Genomic DNA, 22,098 nt, shown 5'->3' with positions numbered 1-22,098 from the left:
ATATAACACAAGCTGTAAGCAATGTATGTAAACAAAGAAACAAGAGGAATTCATATACAATTATATAGGATATAGTGTGTTGTGTCTCAAGTGCCATGCTTTCTCCAAAGATCCTGCAAAACTGAAGATGTCCTCCACAAAAAAACAACTCAACATACAACTCTCAGACTGCCAAAACAAATCCGGATTTACAATTTGAATTTTCTCAAATAAAGCCCTCCTCAAATCGATGTACAAAGGGCAATAAAAAACGAAATGATATTCATCTTCCACCACTCCAAGATCACATAGAACACACAACCGCTCCTCCTCAGGTTTACCTTGGAATCTACCCACTTCCACAGCCAATGGCAGGGTGCCAGACCTCAACTGGGCACACAGAGACCTCCGTCTTCACTTTAAGTTTAACATTACATAAGGTTCAGTAAAATAAATCTTTTTAATTACAACATATTTTCTAAGTTTAGGTTTTTTTAATATCTCCACCTTCCACTTATCCTGATGGATTGTTGATCATTTTGTTTTAATTATCAACAATAATTAAATAGTTACTTAATAGTTACTTAATATGCAACAGCAGGATCCACCAGCCAAAGCACCAGCAGTACAACCCACTAAGTTAAAACCAATCAGGCCCTGATCAAGGCACTACACTTCATGGTGGGCAGTCACTGTCTGGCAGCTCCAGGACTCAGTGCCTCATTATAGGTATCTACAGCTCCAGGACTCAGTGCCTCATTATGGGTATCTACAGCTCCAGGACTCAGTGCCTCATTATGGGTATCTACAGTTCCAGGACTCAGTGCCTCATTATGGGTATCTACAGATCCAGAACTCGGTTCCTCAATATAGGTATTGTGACGAATCTGGTGGGGACCAGACTCGCCACGGTTCAAATACAAACAAATTCAAAAGGTCCACACAAGAGCAATATCAATCAATAAGAATATTTATTGAATTAAGGCAAAAATCCAGTTTGATAAGCAAGAGAATGGTCATAGATAGTCCAGTGGTCAAAAACACAAAACAGGCTCACCGACAGAAAAAGGGATTGTTCAATACTCAGGGTAGTCGTCCGGTCCAGGGTCAGTACACAAGGGGGAATCTCAGCCAGTCCAGGGTCCAGTACACAAAGAACACCTACTCGCTTTCTCCTCACCTCTCACTACCTCTCACCGTCACAACTCTGAATGCTCAATCTCTCTCTCTCAATAACACAACTCTAACTCTTACACCGCTCAACTTACTCCTGACTAACCAAGTGACTTTGTAGTGTGTGTGTCTGGGGTGTGTGCATGTGAGATGTGTGTCAACTAATTATGCACAGGTGTATTCTATCAGTACTAATCAGCTAGTGTGTGTGTCGGGAGTGTGTGCATGTGAGATGTGTGTGACTAATGCTGCACCGGTGTATTCTATCAGTACTAATCAGCTACCTAATTGACTCTACTCCTCCTGTGGCAGAAGTATCTCCCATCCTTCACATATCCATGGGAGGGGGGAGATCTGTCACAGTATCTACAGCTCCAGAGCACAGTTCCTCATTATGAGTATCTACAGCTCCAGAACACAGTGCCTCATTATGGGTATCTACAGCTCCAGAGCACAGTTCCTCATTATGGGTATCTACAGCTCCATAACTCAGTTCCTCATTATGGGTATCTACAGCTCCAGAACTCAGTTCCTCAATATAGGTATTGTGGCAGATATCATCCCTTAGTTACATGGAGGAAGGGAGATACTATTGTCACATGCAGAGGAGGGTTAATTGAGGAGTTGATTAGGACTTATGGAATACACCTGTGCACCACGTGATCACCCACATCCCACACACACAAGACACACATAGCATAAAGCCCTAGGAGAGACAGAGAAGAGTTGAGTGGAGGTGAGGAAGGAGCAGAGTTCGCGGAGAGAGTGTGAGATACTGAGTTTGTGAGGTGAGAGGTAGTTTGAAGGAGAGGTTAGAGCGAGAAGGTGTTCGTGTTACTGGACCCTGGACTGGCTGAGATACCCCCTTGTGAAACTGACCCTGGACCAGACGATAAATCCTGAGTATTGAACATTCCCTTTTTGTACGAGAACCTGGAACGTGTTTTGACCATAGACTGTAATTTGACTACTCTCTTGCCCATCGGACCTGTACTGCTGATCAATAAATATACTTGTTTATTGAAATTGTGCTTGTGTGGACATTGGAATTGTTTGTTTTGCTCCGTGTAGAGCCTGAACACCACAAGGCTCGTCACAGTATCTACAGCACGAGAGCACAGTGCCTCATTATGGGTATCTACAGCTCCAGAGCATAGTGCCTCATTATGGGTATCTACAGCTCCAGAACACAGTTCCCTACATGGGTATCTAATGGGCAACCGATGCTAAAATGCCAGAGCTGCATCCAATAAGCATCCAATGGGTTTGGGAGAGAAGTGGCTCCTCACAAACAGGCCTTTCATGTGGTCGTCAGTTAAAGTGTTCTAATGCTCGGCGAGACACTGAGGTCTGGTGGGGGAAATGGAACAATACATTTAACCACATGAAGCGGAGCACCCAGGATTACTTTCTCTCTCTCTCTCTCTCTCTCTCTCTCTCTCTCTCTCTCTCTCTCTCTCTCTCTCTCTCTCTCTCTCTCTCTCTCTCTCTCTCTCTCTCTCTCTCTCTCTCTCTCTCTCTCTCTCTCTCTCTCTCTCTCTCTCCTCTTTCCCTGACTTGCAGTCACTCGCTTTCTCATCCTCCTTGCACTGTAATTTTATTCTCTCATTCTCTCTCTCACACACACACACACACACACACACACACACACACACACACACACACACACACACACACACACACACACACACACACACACACACACACACACACACACACACACACACACACACACACACACACACACACACACACACACACACACACACACACACACACACACACACACACACACACACACACACACACACACACACACACACACACACACACACACACACACACACACACACACACACACACACACACACACACACACACACACACACACACACACACACACACACACACACACACACACACACACACACACACACACACACACACACACACACACACACACACACACACACACACACACACACACACACACACACACACACACACACACACACACACACACACACACACACACACACACACACACACACACACACACACACACACACACACACACACACACACACACACACACACACACACACACACACACACACACACACACACACACACACACACACACACACACACACACACACACACACACACACACACACACACACACACACACACACACACACACACACACACACACACACACACACACACACACACACACACACACACACTTCTCCCAAGCATATAGTTATAAGTGACACACTTCCAATTCCCAGACAAATTATCACTCTTTCCAACGAAAATGAGCCATTATCATCTAACATCATGATAACTTGCGTATTTCAACAATATACTGTAATTTCCCCCCCTCTTGTGAGAATTAGCATGCATGCTCTAAGTAGACATCTGTTTTTGCACAAGTGTACAAGAAGAGTACTTGTGTGTGCCCACAACCCAGCGTGAGCCAACGGCGGCCAGGCGCTCTCACTCCTTCCATTGTGTTTACTCACATTCTACAGCACAAAGACAGATGTGCGTACTGACAGGCCATCGCTTCATCCATCAGCGAGGAAAGAAGACTCTCTCTCTCTCCTGCAACCACCACCCTGCCTACATCTTACAGTAGCACGGAACCGAAACAAAAACATCCACAGGCCTACAAGAACGGGCCTACAAGAACCTCATCCACCTGGGGGCCAAGGCTCACTTCAACCACCCCCACCCCCCAGTCACATGGCAGCCATGGGTCCCGCTAGTTTGTGTTGTGTGTTGTTGTAGTGTCACACCCGCTAGAGATGGTATCTGCTCCGCTTTAACTCGTGTAGAGCTTTGCATGCTTGCTGGTGGACCGCAAAGCAAAGTATTGGGACTATGAGATGATCAGCGCTCTCGTCAACCACTGCCAGTCGCGCAAATGAAGTCATACACGTGACTGCCGACATGTCGATGTATACACCACTCCTGTTTGGTACATTCCAGTCACAATATTAGTTCACAGGGAGAGCAATTTTCTTTGCTCTTCACATGACAGGATAAGTGAATTAAATGGTGCTTCTTTGCCCACAAGTGTAGGAAAACAAGTGATGCCAAATGTTTGGTGTGACAGGGAAGAAAAAACAGCCCTGCATTGGTCTCAAAGGACCAACCAAAAGAAAATGATCTGGAGATAAAGGCTTGAAGATGGGCTTGAAGATGACGACTGCTGTACACGATGCCACCAGAGTAAAAAATACCATAACAAGCCGTGTCAATGGACGCGAACATCCCTGTGGAAGATTTTATGCTTTTAAAAATGCCCTCGCTTTTGTCTTCTAGTTCACTCACTCACACATGTGAGTCTGGTTTGTTTGGGGGGGGGGGGGACTAAAAGAAAAGGCTTTTCGTAATGTGAAATTAGGTCACAAAACCTAACCGACAAAGAGAGGACGCACAGTAGGGCTGGGATCGCTATTTGTCTCCTTAAGCTAATTAAGTCACCCAGACTACGCAGCAGAACCCCAAAACCCAACACAGAGTCGAGCAACACGCGGTCTTACTCACCGACATACATTCCATTCTCGACTCGCTTGACGATGTCGAAGGCGTTTTCCACGTTGCCCTCCAGGATGTCAAACTTGACGTCGTAGCTGCCGAACTGGAAGGAGCCGTAAGCCGGCACCGTGGTCCTCAGGAAAACAATCTCTGTTTGGAAGATAACAATTAGAGACACAGAAGGCTTTTAGAGCTAAAGCTCTCATAATCACGCTCAAATTGCACTGCCAGGCCCGTGCCAAAACAGCTTTTTTATTTTGAGGGGTGGGGATTTCAAGAGGAAGACAATAAAATACAAGGCAGTGGAGGTCTGGGTTTATTGTGCATGGAGCAGTTCATGGCGAGGTTGACGCTTCTCAATGCCGTTGCTCAGCGGAATGGCCTGCGGGTCTCTTTACACCCCCTGGCTCAGACCTTATGAGACACGACAAGGGCTTTAGTCCCCATGACGTTGAGGATGAGTGTGTCTGAAACACACACTGTACGCGGGCCAACAGATGCTTGTCAGTTGTCACTGTTTGTCTGCATGTGATTATGGTTGTTGCTCACATCCAGCCCAGCGTGGCACTCGGTGGTGGCAAGCCAAGACTACACTGGAGAACATCACGGAATAGCTAATTTTGGGGGTCAGAGGTTGCCGTGTATGGACTTAAACAGCTGCATTGGATGGGACCTCGGAGATTAGGGAAGATAAGATGGAGCCAAAGAGGGGGAAAAAACAGGGCTTGAGGACCACATTGACTCCGACAAACCATGTGTTGTCTTTGAATTCATTGTTTCCAAGTATTTCGACATAACATGCCGTCAGTGAAGGAATGAAGGGCCTATGTGAGGGAGGGGAAATGTGAAAGCTGGAGATTAACTATACCCACCCTCTGGCCTCAGGAACTCCCTGAAGGTAGGCATGGAGATGACGGTGTGGGACACAGAGTGGACGGGGTCCAGGGCACAGGTCACATCGTTGGGTTGACAGGACTTGATACAGCGGACGGTGTCAGAGCGCTCCACCCTCGCTGTCCTGGAGGGGAGAACGTACATGTGCACACACACACAAAGAAATTGCACATGGCACACACACACATGGCCTCTGACCTTTAGGCAAAGTCTATGAAAAGACTTTGGAGCCAACCGCTTCTGAAGCTCACAATGACAGGGCATCCTTGGGAGCAGCCCACCACATAATCGAGAACGCAAGTGAGCTCACTCAAATGGCTGCTACACAAACAATATCTGCCCAAAAGACAGCAGGGGTGCTGGATATAGCAGGGAACATCAAAAACAATCGAGTGGCTTGGAAGAATAATAAACCAACAACGGCCAAAAATCATGCCGAAGCCAGAACATTGTAGCTTGTGGAGACTTGCGTTGCCATCAATGGTTTTCTGACGTGATGTTCCTAACCGAGTGGGAAGTGAATTAGTACACTCTGAGAGAATGATCCACAACCTGCTCAGGAAGTGTATTAGTACACTCTGAGAGAATGATCCACAACCTGCTCAGTGTATTAGTACACTCTGAGAGAATGATCCACAACCTGCTCAGTGTATTAGTACACTCTGAGAGAATGATCCACAACCTGCTCAGTGTATTAGTACACTCTGAGAGAATGATCCACAACCTGCTCAGTGTATTAGTACACTCTGAGAGAATGATCCACAACCTGCTCAGTGAATTAGTACACTCTGAGAGAATGATCCACAACCTGCTCAGTGTATTAGTACACTCTGAGAGAATGATCCACAACCTGCTCAGTGTATTAGTACACTCTGAGAGAATGATCCACAACCTGCTCAGGAAGTGTATTAGTACACTCTGAGAGAATGATCCACAACCTGCTCAGTGTATTAGTACACTCTGAGAGAATTATCCACAACCTGCTCAGTGTATTAGTACACTCTGAGAGAATGATCCACAACCTGCTCAGTGTATTAGTACACTCTGAGAGAATGATCCACAACCTGCTCAGGAAGTGTATTAGTACACTCTGAGAGAATGATCCACAACCTGCTCAGTGTATTAGTACACTCTGAGAGAATGATCCACAACCTGCTCAGTGTATTAGTACACTCTGAGAGAATGATCCACAACCTGCTCAGTGTATTAGTACACTCTGAGAGAATGATCCACAACCTGCTCATTGTATTAGTACACTCAGAGAGAATGATCCACAACCTGCTCAGTGAATTAGTACACTCTGAGAGAATGATCCACAACCTGCTCATTGTATTAGTACACTCAGAGAGAATGATCCACAACCTGCTCAGTGAATTAGTACACTCAGAGAGAATGATCCACAACCTGCTCAGTGAATTAGTACACTCAGAGAGAATGATCCACAACCTGCTCAGTGAATTAGTACACTCTGAGAGAATGATCCACAACCTGCTCAGTGAATTAGTACACTCTGAGAGAATGATCCACAACCTGCTCAGTGTATTAGTACACTCTGAGAGAATGATCCACAACCTTCTCAGTGTATTAGTACACTGAGAGAATGATCCACAACCTGCTCAGGAAGTGAATTAGTACACTCTGAGAGAATGATCCACAACCTGCTCTGGAAGTGAATTAGTACACTCTGAGAGAATGATTTTTTATATTTGGATTTGTTGAGCATCCCCGACAATCAGATAATCTCTAAAGTAGGATTTATGGGGCAAGGGAGTGTTCTAAAAGACTGAGCAACATGACTAGACAACTCCCCAGCCTTTCCTCCTCCTATTATTTAAGGTTTTGTTTATTCCACAGCATAATCAGTGACAGATCGTTGGGGGGCTGCGCCCCTGTTGGCCCCTTAAACGAATGCCATGCACCTGAATACCTGAAGTATTGCTATTCACTACCCATCTACATCATAGGAGGTTGAGAGAGGTTTCTTAACAACCTTGTATATCATCAGTTCATCTTTAAATCGTTGAAACCTTTGAAGAGAAACCAACCGAAATGGAAGCCTGGGCTCTGTCATACGAGATGCTGGATTTAAACTTGGTGCTCTTGGTGGAGACAACTTAGTATAGGGTTATATTAGGTTATAAAAACAGTTGAGTTGCCAAGTATAGGTCCGGTTAATGTGCATGGCGGCCATATAGCCACACTGTGAGTCATGAGCCATGGATCTCTGCCTCTCCTCAGGGGACCTATACTGTACAGCTCAAAGCCCAGGCCCGGCTTGGGTTGCAGGGCTCCTTTCATGGAGGGATAGGAGAGAAGCCCCTGACAAAAAGTCAAGCCACCGCTGGGTAGGGGCTTGTAATTAGCAATTAGCGGGTGGGTCCAAGTTTTGCTTTGGCCTCGGCCAAAGCCACAAAATGTTCTCCTAGTTTATAATACCTCGGCCTGAGCTGCCGAGAGAGCCGAGCGGGCTCTGGGGGGACGGGGCGAGCGCTCTGCTGGGCCACGGAGTGAATTTACACTCTCCGCGGCTCACGTGGCCCGCGGAGACCGAGCCCAGGAGGAGAAAAAAGCCCCAATACTTTCAGCCCAGAAAGAAAAACAGACCGCTTTGGATGGAAGTCTTCTGGTCAAGCGCGGGGCCTTTTATTTTTTTGGTAATTATTATTTATAGTCGGCACATTGATAACGCCCCAACACAAACACTGTCGGGCATCATTCATTCTGCGCGCGGTGATGTTGCGTCGCCACAAAACTTTCAGACCACCGGCCAGAGCCCAGATCCCCATAACTCAATGTCAAAGGAAGAGGGGAAAAAACCTCCTGCTCGCCACCGTGTTCTTATTTTAAGGATATCCCCACTAGGGACGCGAGTGCATCTCCACTGGCCTGACAGCTCGGGACAGGAGGAACCTGGGACATCTGAATTTACAGTTATTATTAAAGCCACAGCCCAGAGCAGCAGCCACACACAGCATGTCGGACTATTTATACTCGATCCTCTCCTTGTGCCATTGCACCCCATCGCCTGTCACTTACTCTCTGCCGTCATCTGGATCCGCCGTCTGCTCTGGGGTTTACACCCGCGGTATGCAGTGGAAACCTGTGCATTTCGCATTAAGCCGAAAATATAATAGGGGGAGAAGTATGCATGGAAGTAGCTGCTGGATAAAAGGCACAAGTGGTGCGAGGTACAGTAACTGGAGCGCTCCTGTGAGCACAGCCACGAATCCCAGATAAAAATTATCTGCATTTACTTGAAACGTATTGTCCATGCTTAACAGACATGTTTATTATAAAAAAAGAAATTCCATTGAGTTCAATGGGACAACAGTAATATGAAATATGAAACTACGCTGTGAAGTTGTCATGTCTCCAACTGTGATTTGGCCCCAAATTCCAAATTGGTCTCTTTACTGTTTTTGGAATTGTCCCCCACAATGCAATATATCAAGAACTGGATCTGACTTGAGCATGTGTTATTTCTATTTAGGTTTTAATAGAAAACTGTTCATCCGACATATAAACCATAGAATACTGTAAAACGACAGACTATATCATGCAATGATCATCGAATTACAGTCAACTGTAGGCAGACTTGGGTCATTACCTCTCCTGTGATTTATCCTGACCTAGACCGCCACCTAGCGGCTATCAAAACACCCCACCTCCTGGAAGATGCATTACATTTCAAGCTACAGTATATTGCAGAGTAATAGCTGACACTTTCAAGACAGAGATGTTTGTTACATAAAGACCCGATAGCTGTCAACAGCGCTGCCTTTGCTTCTCTCTGTTTCCACGGCGTGTGTTTTTTCGCAGCATCACCCTTTACTCCGACAGTCGGTTGTAAAGCACCCTGGGCTCCTCCTGTGTGACAAACACCTGTACTTTAGCCAGGTACGTGCTAAGGTTGCCGTAGCGCCACATCCTGAGCTCCAGGGACAGGTCAAAGTCCTGCGGCTCGTCGATGAGCCGCGCCACAGACATCACCCCGCCGCCGGGCACCCGCTCCGTCTTGAAAAAGCCGCCTTCGTTGCCGGCGACGATGGCGATCTGGATATCGTCGCCGGGCACGGTGTGGGAGGGGCCCATGCGGAACACATTGGTGAAGACGGGGATGTTGGTGGGGAAGGTGAGGTGGTAGTAGGTTATTCTCACGGGCGTGGCCAGGCACTCGGAGCCAGAGTCATTGCAAAGCAAGCGTTCGCATCGACTGCAAAGAGACACAGGTGGTGGGGGACGACAGGGGACACAGGCAGGACAGGACAAGACAAGACGAGACAGGAGAAAACGGACAGAGAGAGAGAGAGAGAGAGTTTAATTTGCCGTGCGTGGCATGCAGCGGAGGGGTTCAGCAGCCTGGAGGTGTCTGTAGTGTCTCAATGTCTTCTGAGATATCATGCAAGAACTTCTCTCAATGTTATGTCAATATGTGTCTTCCTGGTCCCGGTCACACGCAGCCTCTATGTTTGTGCCAATGAACAAGATAATCCATAAGCATTCGATCATTCAACTGCATTTCAAATTAAAAGAACATGCTAAGAGCTGAGGCTTTGCTGACATCATTCCAGCAATAAGAATTCTAGACATGCAGAGCCTTGATCCACTGATGGGAATGAGATACTTACTGCCTTGGTTGTGGAGAAATATAAGACTCTTGTGAGTATGTGTGTATGTGTGTGTGTGTGTGTGTGTGTGTGTGTGTGTGTGTGTGTGTGTGTGTGTGTGTGTGTGTGTGTGTGTGTGTGTGTGTGTGTGTGTGTGTGTGTGTGTGTGTGTGTGTGTGTGTGTGTGTGTGTGTGTGTGTGTGTGTGTGTGTGTGTGTGTGTGTGTGTGTGTGTGTGTGTGTGTGTGTGTGTGTGTGTGTGTGTGTGTGTGTGTGTGTGTGTGTGTGTGTGTGTGTGTGTGTGTGTGTGGATGTGAATTCGGCATTGTGGCTTGGTCAAATGGAGGCACACATGTATGCATGCACCATACACCAACCAGCCACAGAACAACCCAACACAGAGCACAGTGGTGTGCGCCTGATCAATACACGGCAGACGCACAACAGGGATTTTCACGCTAAGTATCGACACGCGTGGTGGTGCCATCTTACGACATCAGCTCTTCAGATGATCAGATCTCAGAAACCGCACTGAGACGACCAGTGGAACCTCTGTAATACACATGTGTCCCACACAGCATAATGTGTGTAAGTGGGACAGGTCCCAGGTACTCACGTCTCTCCAGATTGCCGATAGTTGGTGGGACACTCGAAGGACAGGCATCGGAAGCCTCCCTGTACATTGAAGCAGCTCTGACTCTCTGCGCAGGTGTGTGACCCTATCACACACTCGTCAACATCTGGACATGAACACATCAGAAAACATTCATTCAACATATGCACAGACATGTCGTACTACAATCCATCCTAAAATGTAATGTAATAATGAGACTGGTAATGAGATCATGAGAAAGGGCTGTTTGTTTGTTATGCAGGACCAAGTCACTTGTTAAAAGACACAAGTCAAGACAGTCAAGAAACTCAGCATGTACAGTACCAACAGCATTTGTAGAGTATGGGAACTATTCATTGGTTAGGGCCCCTTGAGGACCCCAGCTTACCCTGACAGCTCCGTCCGTTGGGAGCCAGGGTGTAACCGCTGACAGGGCAGGTACAGTGGAAGCTTCCGGGGCTGTTGTGACAGCGAAAGGAGCAGATGTGACCTCCAGTGGGCAGGGCACATTCATCAATATCTAGAGGGTGAGGATGAAGGGCACATTCATCAATATCTAGAGGGTGAGGATGAAGGGCACATTCATCAATATCTAGAGGGTGAGGATGAAGGGCACATTCATCAATATCTAGAGGGTGAGGATGAAGGGCACATTCATCAATATCTAGAGGGTGAGGATGAAGGGCACATTCATCAATATCTAGAGGGCGAGGATGAAGCAGGTCAAGAGGCACATTTATCAGTATCTAGACGGTGAGGATGAAGGGCACATTCATCAGTATCTAGAGGGTGAGGATGAAGGGCACATTCATCAGTATCTAGAGGGTGAGGATGAAGGGCACATTCATCAGTATCTAGAGGGTGAGGATGAAGGGCACATTCATCAGTATCTAGAGGGCGAGGATGAAGGGCACATTCATCAGTATCTAGAGGGCGAGGATGAAGGGCACATTCATCAATATCTAGAGGGTGAGGATGAAGGGCACATTCATCAATATCTAGAGGGCGAGGATGAAGCAGGTCAAGAAGGAAGAAAAGTTAACACTGTGAGGTTGAGAGTATGTTCATACTTTCCCACTGTATTGTATCTCAGAATTCTAGATGTAATTGACCATCATTTTGCACAGTGGCCATTTTGCTCTCTTGTGTCAATAATGCAGTGTATACCATATGTATATTTATTCTTACTGTATATATAATGATAATAACATAATCTTTTTACATATTATTATCATATTACATATTGTCTACAGATATTATGTGTAGATACTATATCTATATGTGTCCATATCCCTTACCTACTCTACTAGTTACGCTGCTGGCCAGTATGACTACGACCATACTGTCTTTATACCTGTATCACTGTACATATTACAACTCTGTACATACATCTGATTAGCACTACACCCAGTAGTACTCATTTATATATTTTATACCCAGTTTAATCACCTGTACATTGTATATTACTATTGCACTTTACTTTTACATTTTCACTCTTTTTGCACGCAAACTTATTTTCGTTGTACTGTATAATGACAACAAATTTGAATCTAATCTAATCTAAACTAATCTAATCTAATGTCATGCTCAGGTTGGGATTCTTTCATGCCGTCATTTGATGATTAGAATGTTCACTTCTTAGTATTCTAATCACACCAATATGATCATATATTTATAGAAATGAGGGAAAGAAAGAAGGGCATATTAGACGTTTTCCCAGCATCATTTACTCTCCATGATGGGGAACGTTCCTTTTACCTTCACAAGTCATGCCGTCGATGTCACTGAGCTGGTACCCTCGGCGGCAGTAGCACTGGTACGAGCCGTAGACGTTGGCACACTCCTGGCTGCACGGGTTGCTCTCACACTCGTTCAGATCTGCACACAAACACAGTCACTCACAATTCTAAACTTCGGGCGGCCGGGTAGCCGCAGTGGGCAAGGCACTCGCCATTAACGCAGGAGATGCTGGTATCGAGCCCAGCTCTCTGCGTTGCTACCGGCTTGGCCGGTCGTTCATACTACCACAATTGCCAGTGTTAGGGGTGGGAAAGCCGGTGGGTGGGGATTGGACGTTGTGGACAGCGACTCCCACAGGTCGGTTGGTGCACCTGTACAGCAGAATCAGGAAGTATCGGGGGCAGCGTGAGCCTCCCACACGTTACTCCTCGCCACTGAGAGATCGCGCTGTTCAGGTGAAAAGATGTGACAGCTGCCTCCTCGTGTACCGGAGGGGACACGTGATGCAAGGCTTGGTCCTCACTACAGCCGACTTACTTACTTACTTACTCACTACAGCCGACCAGTGGGAGGCATAGTCTAGCAACGTTCGAGACAGGGGAGGGGAGAATTGAAGGGAGAATTGGCGAGGCGAAATTGGGATGGGAGAAAAATAGAAAATAAGGAGAAAAAGTGGATTAAAAAAAAAAGATTATAAACTTCATTATGAACGTGTAACGTGTGCGGTGCACAAGGTAAGGTTAGTACTGGAATTGTCCCCACATCGTCCATTAATCGATGAATAATCAATCAGTTTGGTCTTATTCAACCAAATTGTTTGATTTTATGTTTTTTTTTATTGTTTTCTATCTAGAATGAGTTATTTCCACAAAGATGACCTCTTTGGTAAGTGTGATATTTAAAGAGGTGCTTTTGCATTATTGCATGTGGGAAACAATTTTTTTTGTATTTGTCAATTAAATCAACTAATTGATTAGTAAGAAAATATATATATATATTCTTTAGCAGAGGACAGCCATAGTTAGCACTATTATTTGGGTAGGTGGCCTTACCATCACAATTCCTGCTATCACTTGCCAGTCTGAAGCCTGTGGTGCAGCTACATTGATAGGACCCCAGGGTGTTCTCACACTTGTGGGCACATAGGCGGCCAGGATAATGCCTGCATTCATTGATATCTGAAACACACAGGTCAAAAAGGGACTACAATCGATCATTGTGAACAAAATGCAAAAATGAGTTTGGACATCCCAGAAATATAAGTAATGTAATAATAATAATCAACTACAGTAATGTTAGTGGAATTAATGATATTCACTGCATCAAAAATAACTTTGGACTTATTTTGCCGTTATGGAGATGAATATACTTCTTACCCTCACAGAGCCTTGTGATGCTGTTGAAATTGTGTCCAGCTGTACACTCACAGCGGAAGGAGCCTATCAGGTTGATACAACCATGACCTGAACAGGCAGGCTCAGCTCCCTTACACTCATCAATATCTGGGGAGGGGAGGGGAGGGGAGGGGTAGGCAGAGACAGGAGGGAGAGTGAGAGAGCAACAATAGAGGCCTTGCATGGAATGCGCATGTAGTTCTCTTTCTTCCAGGAGAGGATGTAACATAGCAATCATTATTTTGAGACAACAGTTGCTATGCGCAAAACAACGGTTGCTATTTATATTTATGTTGTAAATAATTACTGGATCTTGTACATAATTCACAGTAGACTAGCAATATCATGCTTTTCCAGTGTTTACCTGCTCTATCACTGCACATAAAATTTATTTTGAAAGTGGTTACCAACGGTTACAGGCATCCATCCTGGAAGAGAACTACACACACATTCCGTGCAAGGCCTCCATTGAAGATTGTGATACATTGTGATAGATTCTCTAAATCAATGACGGAAAGCAAATAAGAAGTCAGATTTCCCTCAAATATTTGAGAATATCAACTGAAAACATAATTATTTTCCTCTCGTTACCATGCTTGATATTGACAGTCCTGAATAGCATGCCTATTTTATTCAATATCATCCATGAAGGTATACTATGGTATCATAAGTATCGGTTGGAATGGTGTGACATTTTGCATGAATGAAATTGGTGGCAAGGCATGGAAGTCATATGTAGAACATCTACAGGAAAGTGGCCTGATTCATAAAAGACTCCTCCAAAACGTACTTGGCTAGATAGTCTGGTTAAGTGCTTAGCGAGGGTCCAGCCTTACCCACGCAGCGCGTGCTCTCTGCGTTGAGGTGGTAGCCTCGGCCACAGTTGACAGAGTTTTTCTGGCAGGTGAAGGAGCCCACGGTGTTGATACAGACCTGCCCGGGTGGGCACGGCACTGCCTCCACAAGGCACTCGTTGATGTCTGAGGCACAGAGGGTGTAGAGGGGTCGTATAAAGGTTGCTTTGCGTCATGTGGAGATAAACTACCTCGTATACCAAATCAGGAGGAACCTCACCAGCATGAATCAACCCCACACCACACCAAATTATGGAAGCTCCCCTAACATAAAAACTTTACCTTTTGGTTTTAAAAATGGCAAAAATGTACTCTAAACTATGTGACTGGACCTGCAAGAGTAAATTAGCCTTACAGGCTACTTGCGAGAATGAATGATCAATGTGCACTATCCCTAAATAAACTGATGACCCAGGTACGACCTGCTAATTGCCCTGCTGGCTTGAGCAGCATGAGGTCCTGGATATGAGCCCTGACACCAGTGCTATAAAACAAAACAATCTGAATTAACATCTGAACCATCATTTATCTACAGGGACACAAACCCGTGAGCATGTGCATTGGTTGTTCATACAGGACCATGCACACACACATTACCACATTTTGGGGACAAGGGTTGAAGATACAAAAAGGGCAGACCTGCAACTAAAAGGTGCAGTCAGCTATTCTAATGCAATCATTCAGAATCCTGTGTTCATATACACAGCCCGTCTCTGTAAATGGGAAACAACAAAGTGGCTCACAAGCCACACAACACTATTCCAGCGATAGGGGGTGTTCTTGCTCATGCACAGGATAGGGAGAAGGGAAGGGGGAGGGGTGATGGGGGGGAAAGGGGGCAGTGGGAGCGAGAGGGATGGTAAATCTGGCACATGCTAACGTGTGCACACTAGGGCTGTCCCCAACTAAGGATTTGGATAGTCGACTATGATTGGCCAAAATGTGCCGTTAGTCGACTATTAGTCGACAAAAAAAATATATATATATAATATATTTTTTTTTTTTATCTTTCCATTTGGGCTGTGGGGGGTGCTTAATGTCTGAAGGAGTCGACTGAAGGCTTCTTGTCCTCTGCAAATAAAAGCATGCAATTGGTCCACTGATGGATACATCTTGATATTTGTCTAGTCTAGTGTGTTCATTAGATGGGTGAAATCCTCTTTCAGTGCCTCTGTGCCTGTTTTTGTAGGCAGTTAGCCTCTGGTATGCGTGCCATTAGCGTTAGCCACGCCTCTAGGACTCTTTTCTTTTTTGAAAGAATGATAAAAAAAATTAAATAAAAAAAAAAATATGTAATTTTTTTTTTCTTTTTTGTATTCGACTAAGAGGTTGGCAGTCGACTGCGGCTCCTTTCGACCGATTAGTCGACTAATCGACTAATAGGGGTCAGCCCTAGTGCACACGCTAATATCAACAATTCTTCCTCCAGAATCACTCACTCAACCTTTAAGGGAAAGGAGGAGGGGAACTTTTGAAACAAGGTACCAATTTCTTCTTAGATATATATCCTACCCTATATAGATGGTTCAAGTATATTAGACAAAAGATATGTGAATAACTGAGATTATAAGAGAGTTCTTTGTGAGTGAGGGAGGTTAAAGGGTCCGGAGCTCAAGCACATGTCTGGGGACCAGTGCTCACCAATGCAGTTGCCCAGGGCATCCTGGATGTAGCCAGACCCACACTGGACCTTGGGATGACAGCGGAATGACCCCTGGGTGTTCTGGCACTCAAACTCTGGGATACAGTTATGGGTACCGGTCCCACATTCATCAATATCTAGAGACAAAGGGATTTTTACGTGAGGTAAAATTTTCGAAGACAAATTGCAATTGCAGCTAATTATTGTATTCTTCTACATCATCACCACAGACATCTTAGTAAGCAAACAACCAACAGGTGATTATTATAATTAAATGCCAGTTACGTTTACAGTATGTCATTGCGTCATTTTGGTAGTAAATACATGACAATACTATGAACTAGATAGAAGAATACACTCAGCAGAGTTCAGATATCCGCCTAGGCCAACAGGGGGCAGTGTGTGACAGACCTTTACAGTTGTTGGTGTCAGTGAGCTCGTAGCCAGTCCCACAGCTGACCTCTCTCTGGCAACGGTACGAACCCTCTGTGTTGATACAGCGCTCTCCACCGCGACAGCTAACAGCACCCAGCAAACACTCATTGATATCTGGGAGAGGAGAGGAGGTGGAAGAGGGATGTGGAGGGGAGAGGAGGAGAGTTTTCACACTCTCTAGTCTGACTTACAATGATACCTTATAACACTTTCCATCATCTCTGATGGATGCTGTATATCCAGTGCAGTCCTAGCCTGGGTTGCATTCTTTTGAAATTAGACTGGTGTTTAGAAGCCCACTTACCCTCACAGTTCTTGCCATCTGGTCTTAGTTTATAACCTTTGAAGCAGGCACAGGTGCCGTTGCCTACACACTGCTGGGCACAATTTCCATTCCCTGTAAATAATGCAAAGGTGTTTAACTACTGTATATCAGTTATTTGCAGTGACAAAATAATGCACTAATATCTTGGTGTCCATCCACCAACATATTAGACAGACAGACAGACAGACAGACAGACAGACAGACAGACAGACAGACAGACAGACAGACAGACAGACAGACAGACAGACAGGACAGACAGACAGACAGACAGACAGACAGACAGACAGACAGACAGACAGACAGACAGACAGACAGACAGACAGACAGACAGACAGACAGACAATCTAGTATAATCTAGAGGTAATTTGTTTCCATAGCCTGAACACACACAAAGTAATCAGTCAAACACAGAACAGAGCCACAGGTAACACAAAACAGTCACAAGAACACAAGTCCATAGTGATATGATGACATGATAATATTCTCATACTGTAACTGTAAAGATAAACCCTACACTGTAAGAAAAAAAGCTGCAAGAAAACGGTAAATGTCTATCAATGGTTGACAAATACTTACTGTCAATTTACAGTAAAATCAAATACATTTACAGATTACAACTTTTATTTAATGGTTAATATTTTGATAAAAGGTAATTTACTGTATTTTTATGGCATTTACACTTAAAGTAGAAAAACAAAAGTAATCTGTAAAATAATACAGTGAATTCCCTGTGATTTTTTTTACATTGTATGGGACTAGACTCAATCTAGGAATTTGTTCTATAAAAGGTACCGGGAAGCCATGGCCGACTGATGCCGTTATAACATTTGAAGGCATCAGATGTTGGCCAGCTCATTTTTGTTATTATACTGTTCTGTACCTTTGCAGTGATCAATCACTGCACCGTCTCCAACGCCGTTGGTTTCATTCTCATTGTCTGTTGCTGTGGAGGGGGGGGGGGGGGGGGGGGGAGCACACTCATTTACAAGATCACTGATGCGTCACTTATTAGGAAGTCCATTACCAGTGAAACTGGTTTGAAACAGAATGGAATTATCACTTTATGCAGGGCTTCATTTGTGCTGGATCCTGCTGAAACAGGACCTCCGCCTGCCAATACATTTAGTTTAAAATCATGTTAGAATTATGTCTGCACTTTATGCATTGCTTTTATTTTGTCAGAAACCTGCAAAGTCTTTTATAGTTAATGTCAGAAATCTATCATAATCAATAACATTGAAACTGCACGATTCCCAATACAAGTGGGGCCTCAGACCCTGGAGGTGGACGGGGCCCTCAGACCCTGGAGGTGGGGGCGGGACCTGTGCACACTGCAGGAACCCCTCTCAGGGTTGAACATTTTAACACTATATTTTTTATAGATTTTAATGACAGAAATCCATTACAATCTTTTTAAATGTTTATTTTGTATTATTTTTCATAGATGTTAATGACACATTTTCTGAGAGGTTTTAAGTAGGCATGGAAGTGAAGCTCAAAACCATGACCACATGTGTCCAGTAGGGAGCAGTGTGGACTTATTGTTCAGTGAACATTAAAGTGTGATGGTCTACTTCTACAGTGACCATGTTATTAGCTATTACACCTAGTCTCGCAGTAGCCAGCTGATAAGATCTACCATCTGGGGGCAACTATTGAAAAGTGGTTAAGGGCCGCCCCCTAATGACAAAAAAATAACTGTGACAGACATATGAATTGACCAACCACCTTATTACAGCCATTACAGCCTCCGTTACAGCCCAGCCAATCAGAGTATTCCTTGGATTTGTGATTAAGACCCTCCATCACTGGTATTGATCACAGTCTGACCATGTGAGACTAAATATTAAACTTAACCCCAGTAGCAATGACCAATGATCAATAAAGGAAAAAAATCGTATTTGATCTTATCTTATCTTAAAAGCACAGTTCTGCTACTTCGCTACCCAACAACGATGCTTGAATTGTAGCACCAGAGAGAGGTTGGACAATGGGGCAGAGGACAGGGAAGGGGACAATGTTGGACAAGAACAGTGTCTTTATTAATTAAACCCCAAAGTATTTCAGCTATGAAAGCCTCCCTTAGCCTTCACGAACCCTGATAAAGGCTTTCATGAGTGAAAGTTACCCGTGAAAGCTACCAAGGAATTCCTTCGTAACTCGATTTACGTACTTATTTGGCATTCTCGAATGGCTTCGTATTGTAAATTCATTTTTATGTTTTACATTTCGGATTTATGTAGGATTTACAAAGTCGTAAGTTGGACAGACCGGTGTGCCCCCGGTGTTTTCAACAGCTTTCTCCGGGACAAGTCATTGTGGATTGCCGATACTACAGACATCCGTGGAATTAAATAATTATAATGATAATAAATAAGACAATATTTGTATCATTAACAATTACATTTTGCTCAATTAGGCCTTTCACACCGGCCGGGCTCCGTGTCGGAGCCGGTTCCCGAACGTAGTCTCGAACCGGCCGGCGCGTTCACACCGGGAATAATTGGTTCAGAACATGACGGAGGCTTTAGTTCGGCCCTCTAAGAAAACACTGAGCACCAGGCCACGTGAGCGGATCGGCGCGGCCGAGAAATCCGCTCTTCGCTCTTTAAAGCTTGGTCCGCTCCGCTAATCGCTCATGTTGACCCCGCCCCCAAGTCGCTCTCCGCTCCCTCACCGCTCACCTTGAATCGAGCGCTCCCCGCTCCCCGCGCCAGATCGCTCTGTTTTTTTGTTTTTTTTTGTTTTGGAGCATGGTGTAAATTAGCTCAAACTACAACAGTCTACACCCCCTGGGCCCCTTAACAATTGTTTGTATTGAGCCGCATTGTAATTGTACCCATTCTGCAATGTTAAATAACGTTGTTTATCCATTCACTAGCTCTATTAAGCGATGATAGTTAGCCGAGCCACAATGCTATGGTCGCTGCCATTAACGTTAGCATGTAAGCTAACGACAACAACAATGGCGTCGATACTTTTCTAACATCCTGTGAGTGACAAAGCCTGAACAGGATATCACAGGTTCACCCTTCTCAATTCTCATTGGTTGAAAATGGCCTTCATGTTTGTACATCGCCATCTGTTGCTTTGGCATTGTACTACATGTATATTATTACATCAGTGTTAAACCACTGTGTGAGCGGCCCGGAGTGGATTGGAGCGGAGGAGAACTCTCGCTCCGGACGTCGCGCCGACCCATTTTAAAACCCACTCCTCGCTCACGTCAAAACCGCCCGCTCCGCTCCCCGCGCCGCTCACGCTCCGATCCGCTCACATGGCCTGCTGAGCACCGATTTTTCATGTTCCGAACCAGTGTGAACGCGCGTGGGCCGGTTTGAGATTACATTCAGGCTGCGGCACGGAGCCCGGCCGGTGTGAAAGGCCTAATGAGGCATCGTGAGCATTACACACACACACTACAAACTAAATAAATAAGAACTAAACCGCACGGATATAGCTACTGTATAGACCTGTTAGCTGTATACAAACATACAATGTTCGAGCCAATCAGCAATACCAACTGAGTCACGTGACTAAGTTGCCCTGGACCTGCGCGAGCTGCTGCACTAAAATAATATGACGGGGCTCTATGGAGAAACCATGGCACTCCCCTGACTAAAAGTAGTTTCTAACGAAAACTGCTGGATGTAATTTAGCCAAATCAGCATGGTTGTGAGTGTGAGTCTTTCACCTTTTACATATCTAGCTTTGGCATGGATTGACTGTTTAGATCGCTAGCAAGGCTAACAAATGCAAATATATTGTAGTCTGCCCCATTGTTCTGACCAGGATTATGTTCCTTTCTGCTCCGGTGATGCACGCGCACACCGAGTCAGCGATGTATACAGCGAACAGGTCTATAGTGGAATATACTGTATTAATATATCATATACTGTCTTCTTCTCTATAATATTATTTATTGTTGGTTTGATTTATTCCTATTGCTAGAACTAAATAAATGTGTGGAGAAGCCTCACCTGTGCATTGTATATTACTATTGCACTTTACTGTTACATTTGCACTCTGGTTGGACAGTGTATTGTACTTGTGCTGTATAACGACAATACATTTTAATCTAATCTCATTTTGAGATCAGTCGCAAATCGCTTCCGCGCTAAATGTTGAATGGGTCAGCATGGTGCAGATGCAATGCCGACCCTCTGCTGTTTTGCACACGGCCCTCGCCATTTTGCACACGCCTCCTTTGCCGTATAAGGAGCTGGCAGGGCGTGTCTGTATGCAAATTCAGGTGTATGAGAATGCGCTTTGCAGTTTAACCTGTTAAACCCTAGCCCTATTTTCTGAAATTCCTCCTAAAAATACATACCTAAGTAAATGGAAGATTGCTCCACTTCTACAAGGTCCACATTTTGCATGTTTTTGGTATCTAGGGACATCTATGGATCTCAGGGAATGTATTCCCAGTGTCAGAAATATTGTGTCTGTTACTAGGCTTGAGTAAACTGTGATGATTTTTCTTTGCATCTTTGACAGTGAATAACACCATGCTAAAAATGACCAGACATGGAAAACTGCCACTGAGCTCGTTCAGCACCTTCTTGAGATCACATGTACAGAAAATCTAAGGAAATGAATAAAGGGAAGATGATTAAACAGAAGGTTTTGTAGATACAGTACTGAATTCTGCCATCCGGACACATGCAATTTGAAATATTATTATAGAAAATAGAATATCAGGCCTATAAATTACCTTATTATAGCCAACTTGCACATCTATGGATCGGGCCAAATCTACTCTTTCCAATGCCAGAGGTCAATTGGGATTTAGTATCACCAGGCGTGCAGGAAGAACAGAGAATGAAATCTACTGTATGTACATTCATAATGGATATGGCTCCGCCATTTTGGATCGGATGGCAACAGGGATTGT

General features: G+C 44.8%; 1 protein-coding gene across 2 annotated transcripts in view; it reads right to left on the bottom strand.

Moving 5' to 3' along the window:
* fbln1 (fibulin 1) overlaps window positions 1-22,098 on the bottom strand; it is a 96,760-nt gene that overhangs the window by 41,378 nt on the left and 33,284 nt on the right. The window contains exons 5-16 of one of the 2 annotated variants that reach the window (XM_084334620.1): window positions 18,085-18,147; window positions 17,184-17,276; window positions 16,856-16,993; window positions 16,444-16,581; window positions 14,785-14,928; window positions 13,931-14,056; window positions 13,607-13,732; window positions 12,573-12,692; window positions 11,203-11,334; window positions 10,818-10,941; window positions 5,574-5,719; window positions 4,711-4,851 (exon numbers count right to left, since the gene is read on the bottom strand). In XM_084334620.1, the coding sequence (XP_084190746.1) occupies window positions 4,711-4,851; window positions 5,574-5,719; window positions 10,818-10,941; window positions 11,203-11,334; window positions 12,573-12,692; window positions 13,607-13,732; window positions 13,931-14,056; window positions 14,785-14,928; window positions 16,444-16,581; window positions 16,856-16,993; window positions 17,184-17,276; window positions 18,085-18,147 (1,491 nt within the window). Of the gene's footprint in view, window positions 1-4,710; window positions 4,852-5,573; window positions 5,720-8,859; window positions 9,809-10,817; window positions 10,942-11,202; window positions 11,335-12,572; window positions 12,693-13,606; window positions 13,733-13,930; window positions 14,057-14,784; window positions 14,929-16,443; window positions 16,582-16,855; window positions 16,994-17,183; window positions 17,277-18,084; window positions 18,148-22,098 lie in introns of those variants that run through there. The other variant, XM_084334621.1, reaches the window with a different exon arrangement.

Source organism: Notolepis coatsorum (genome assembly GCF_963971535.1).
Source record: "Notolepis coatsorum genome assembly, chromosome: 18".
NCBI classification, from domain to species: domain Eukaryota; kingdom Metazoa; phylum Chordata; class Actinopteri; order Aulopiformes; family Paralepididae; genus Notolepis; species Notolepis coatsorum.
The sequence above is the reverse complement of the archived record's forward strand: the minus strand, read 5'-3'. Positions and strand labels throughout refer to the sequence as shown.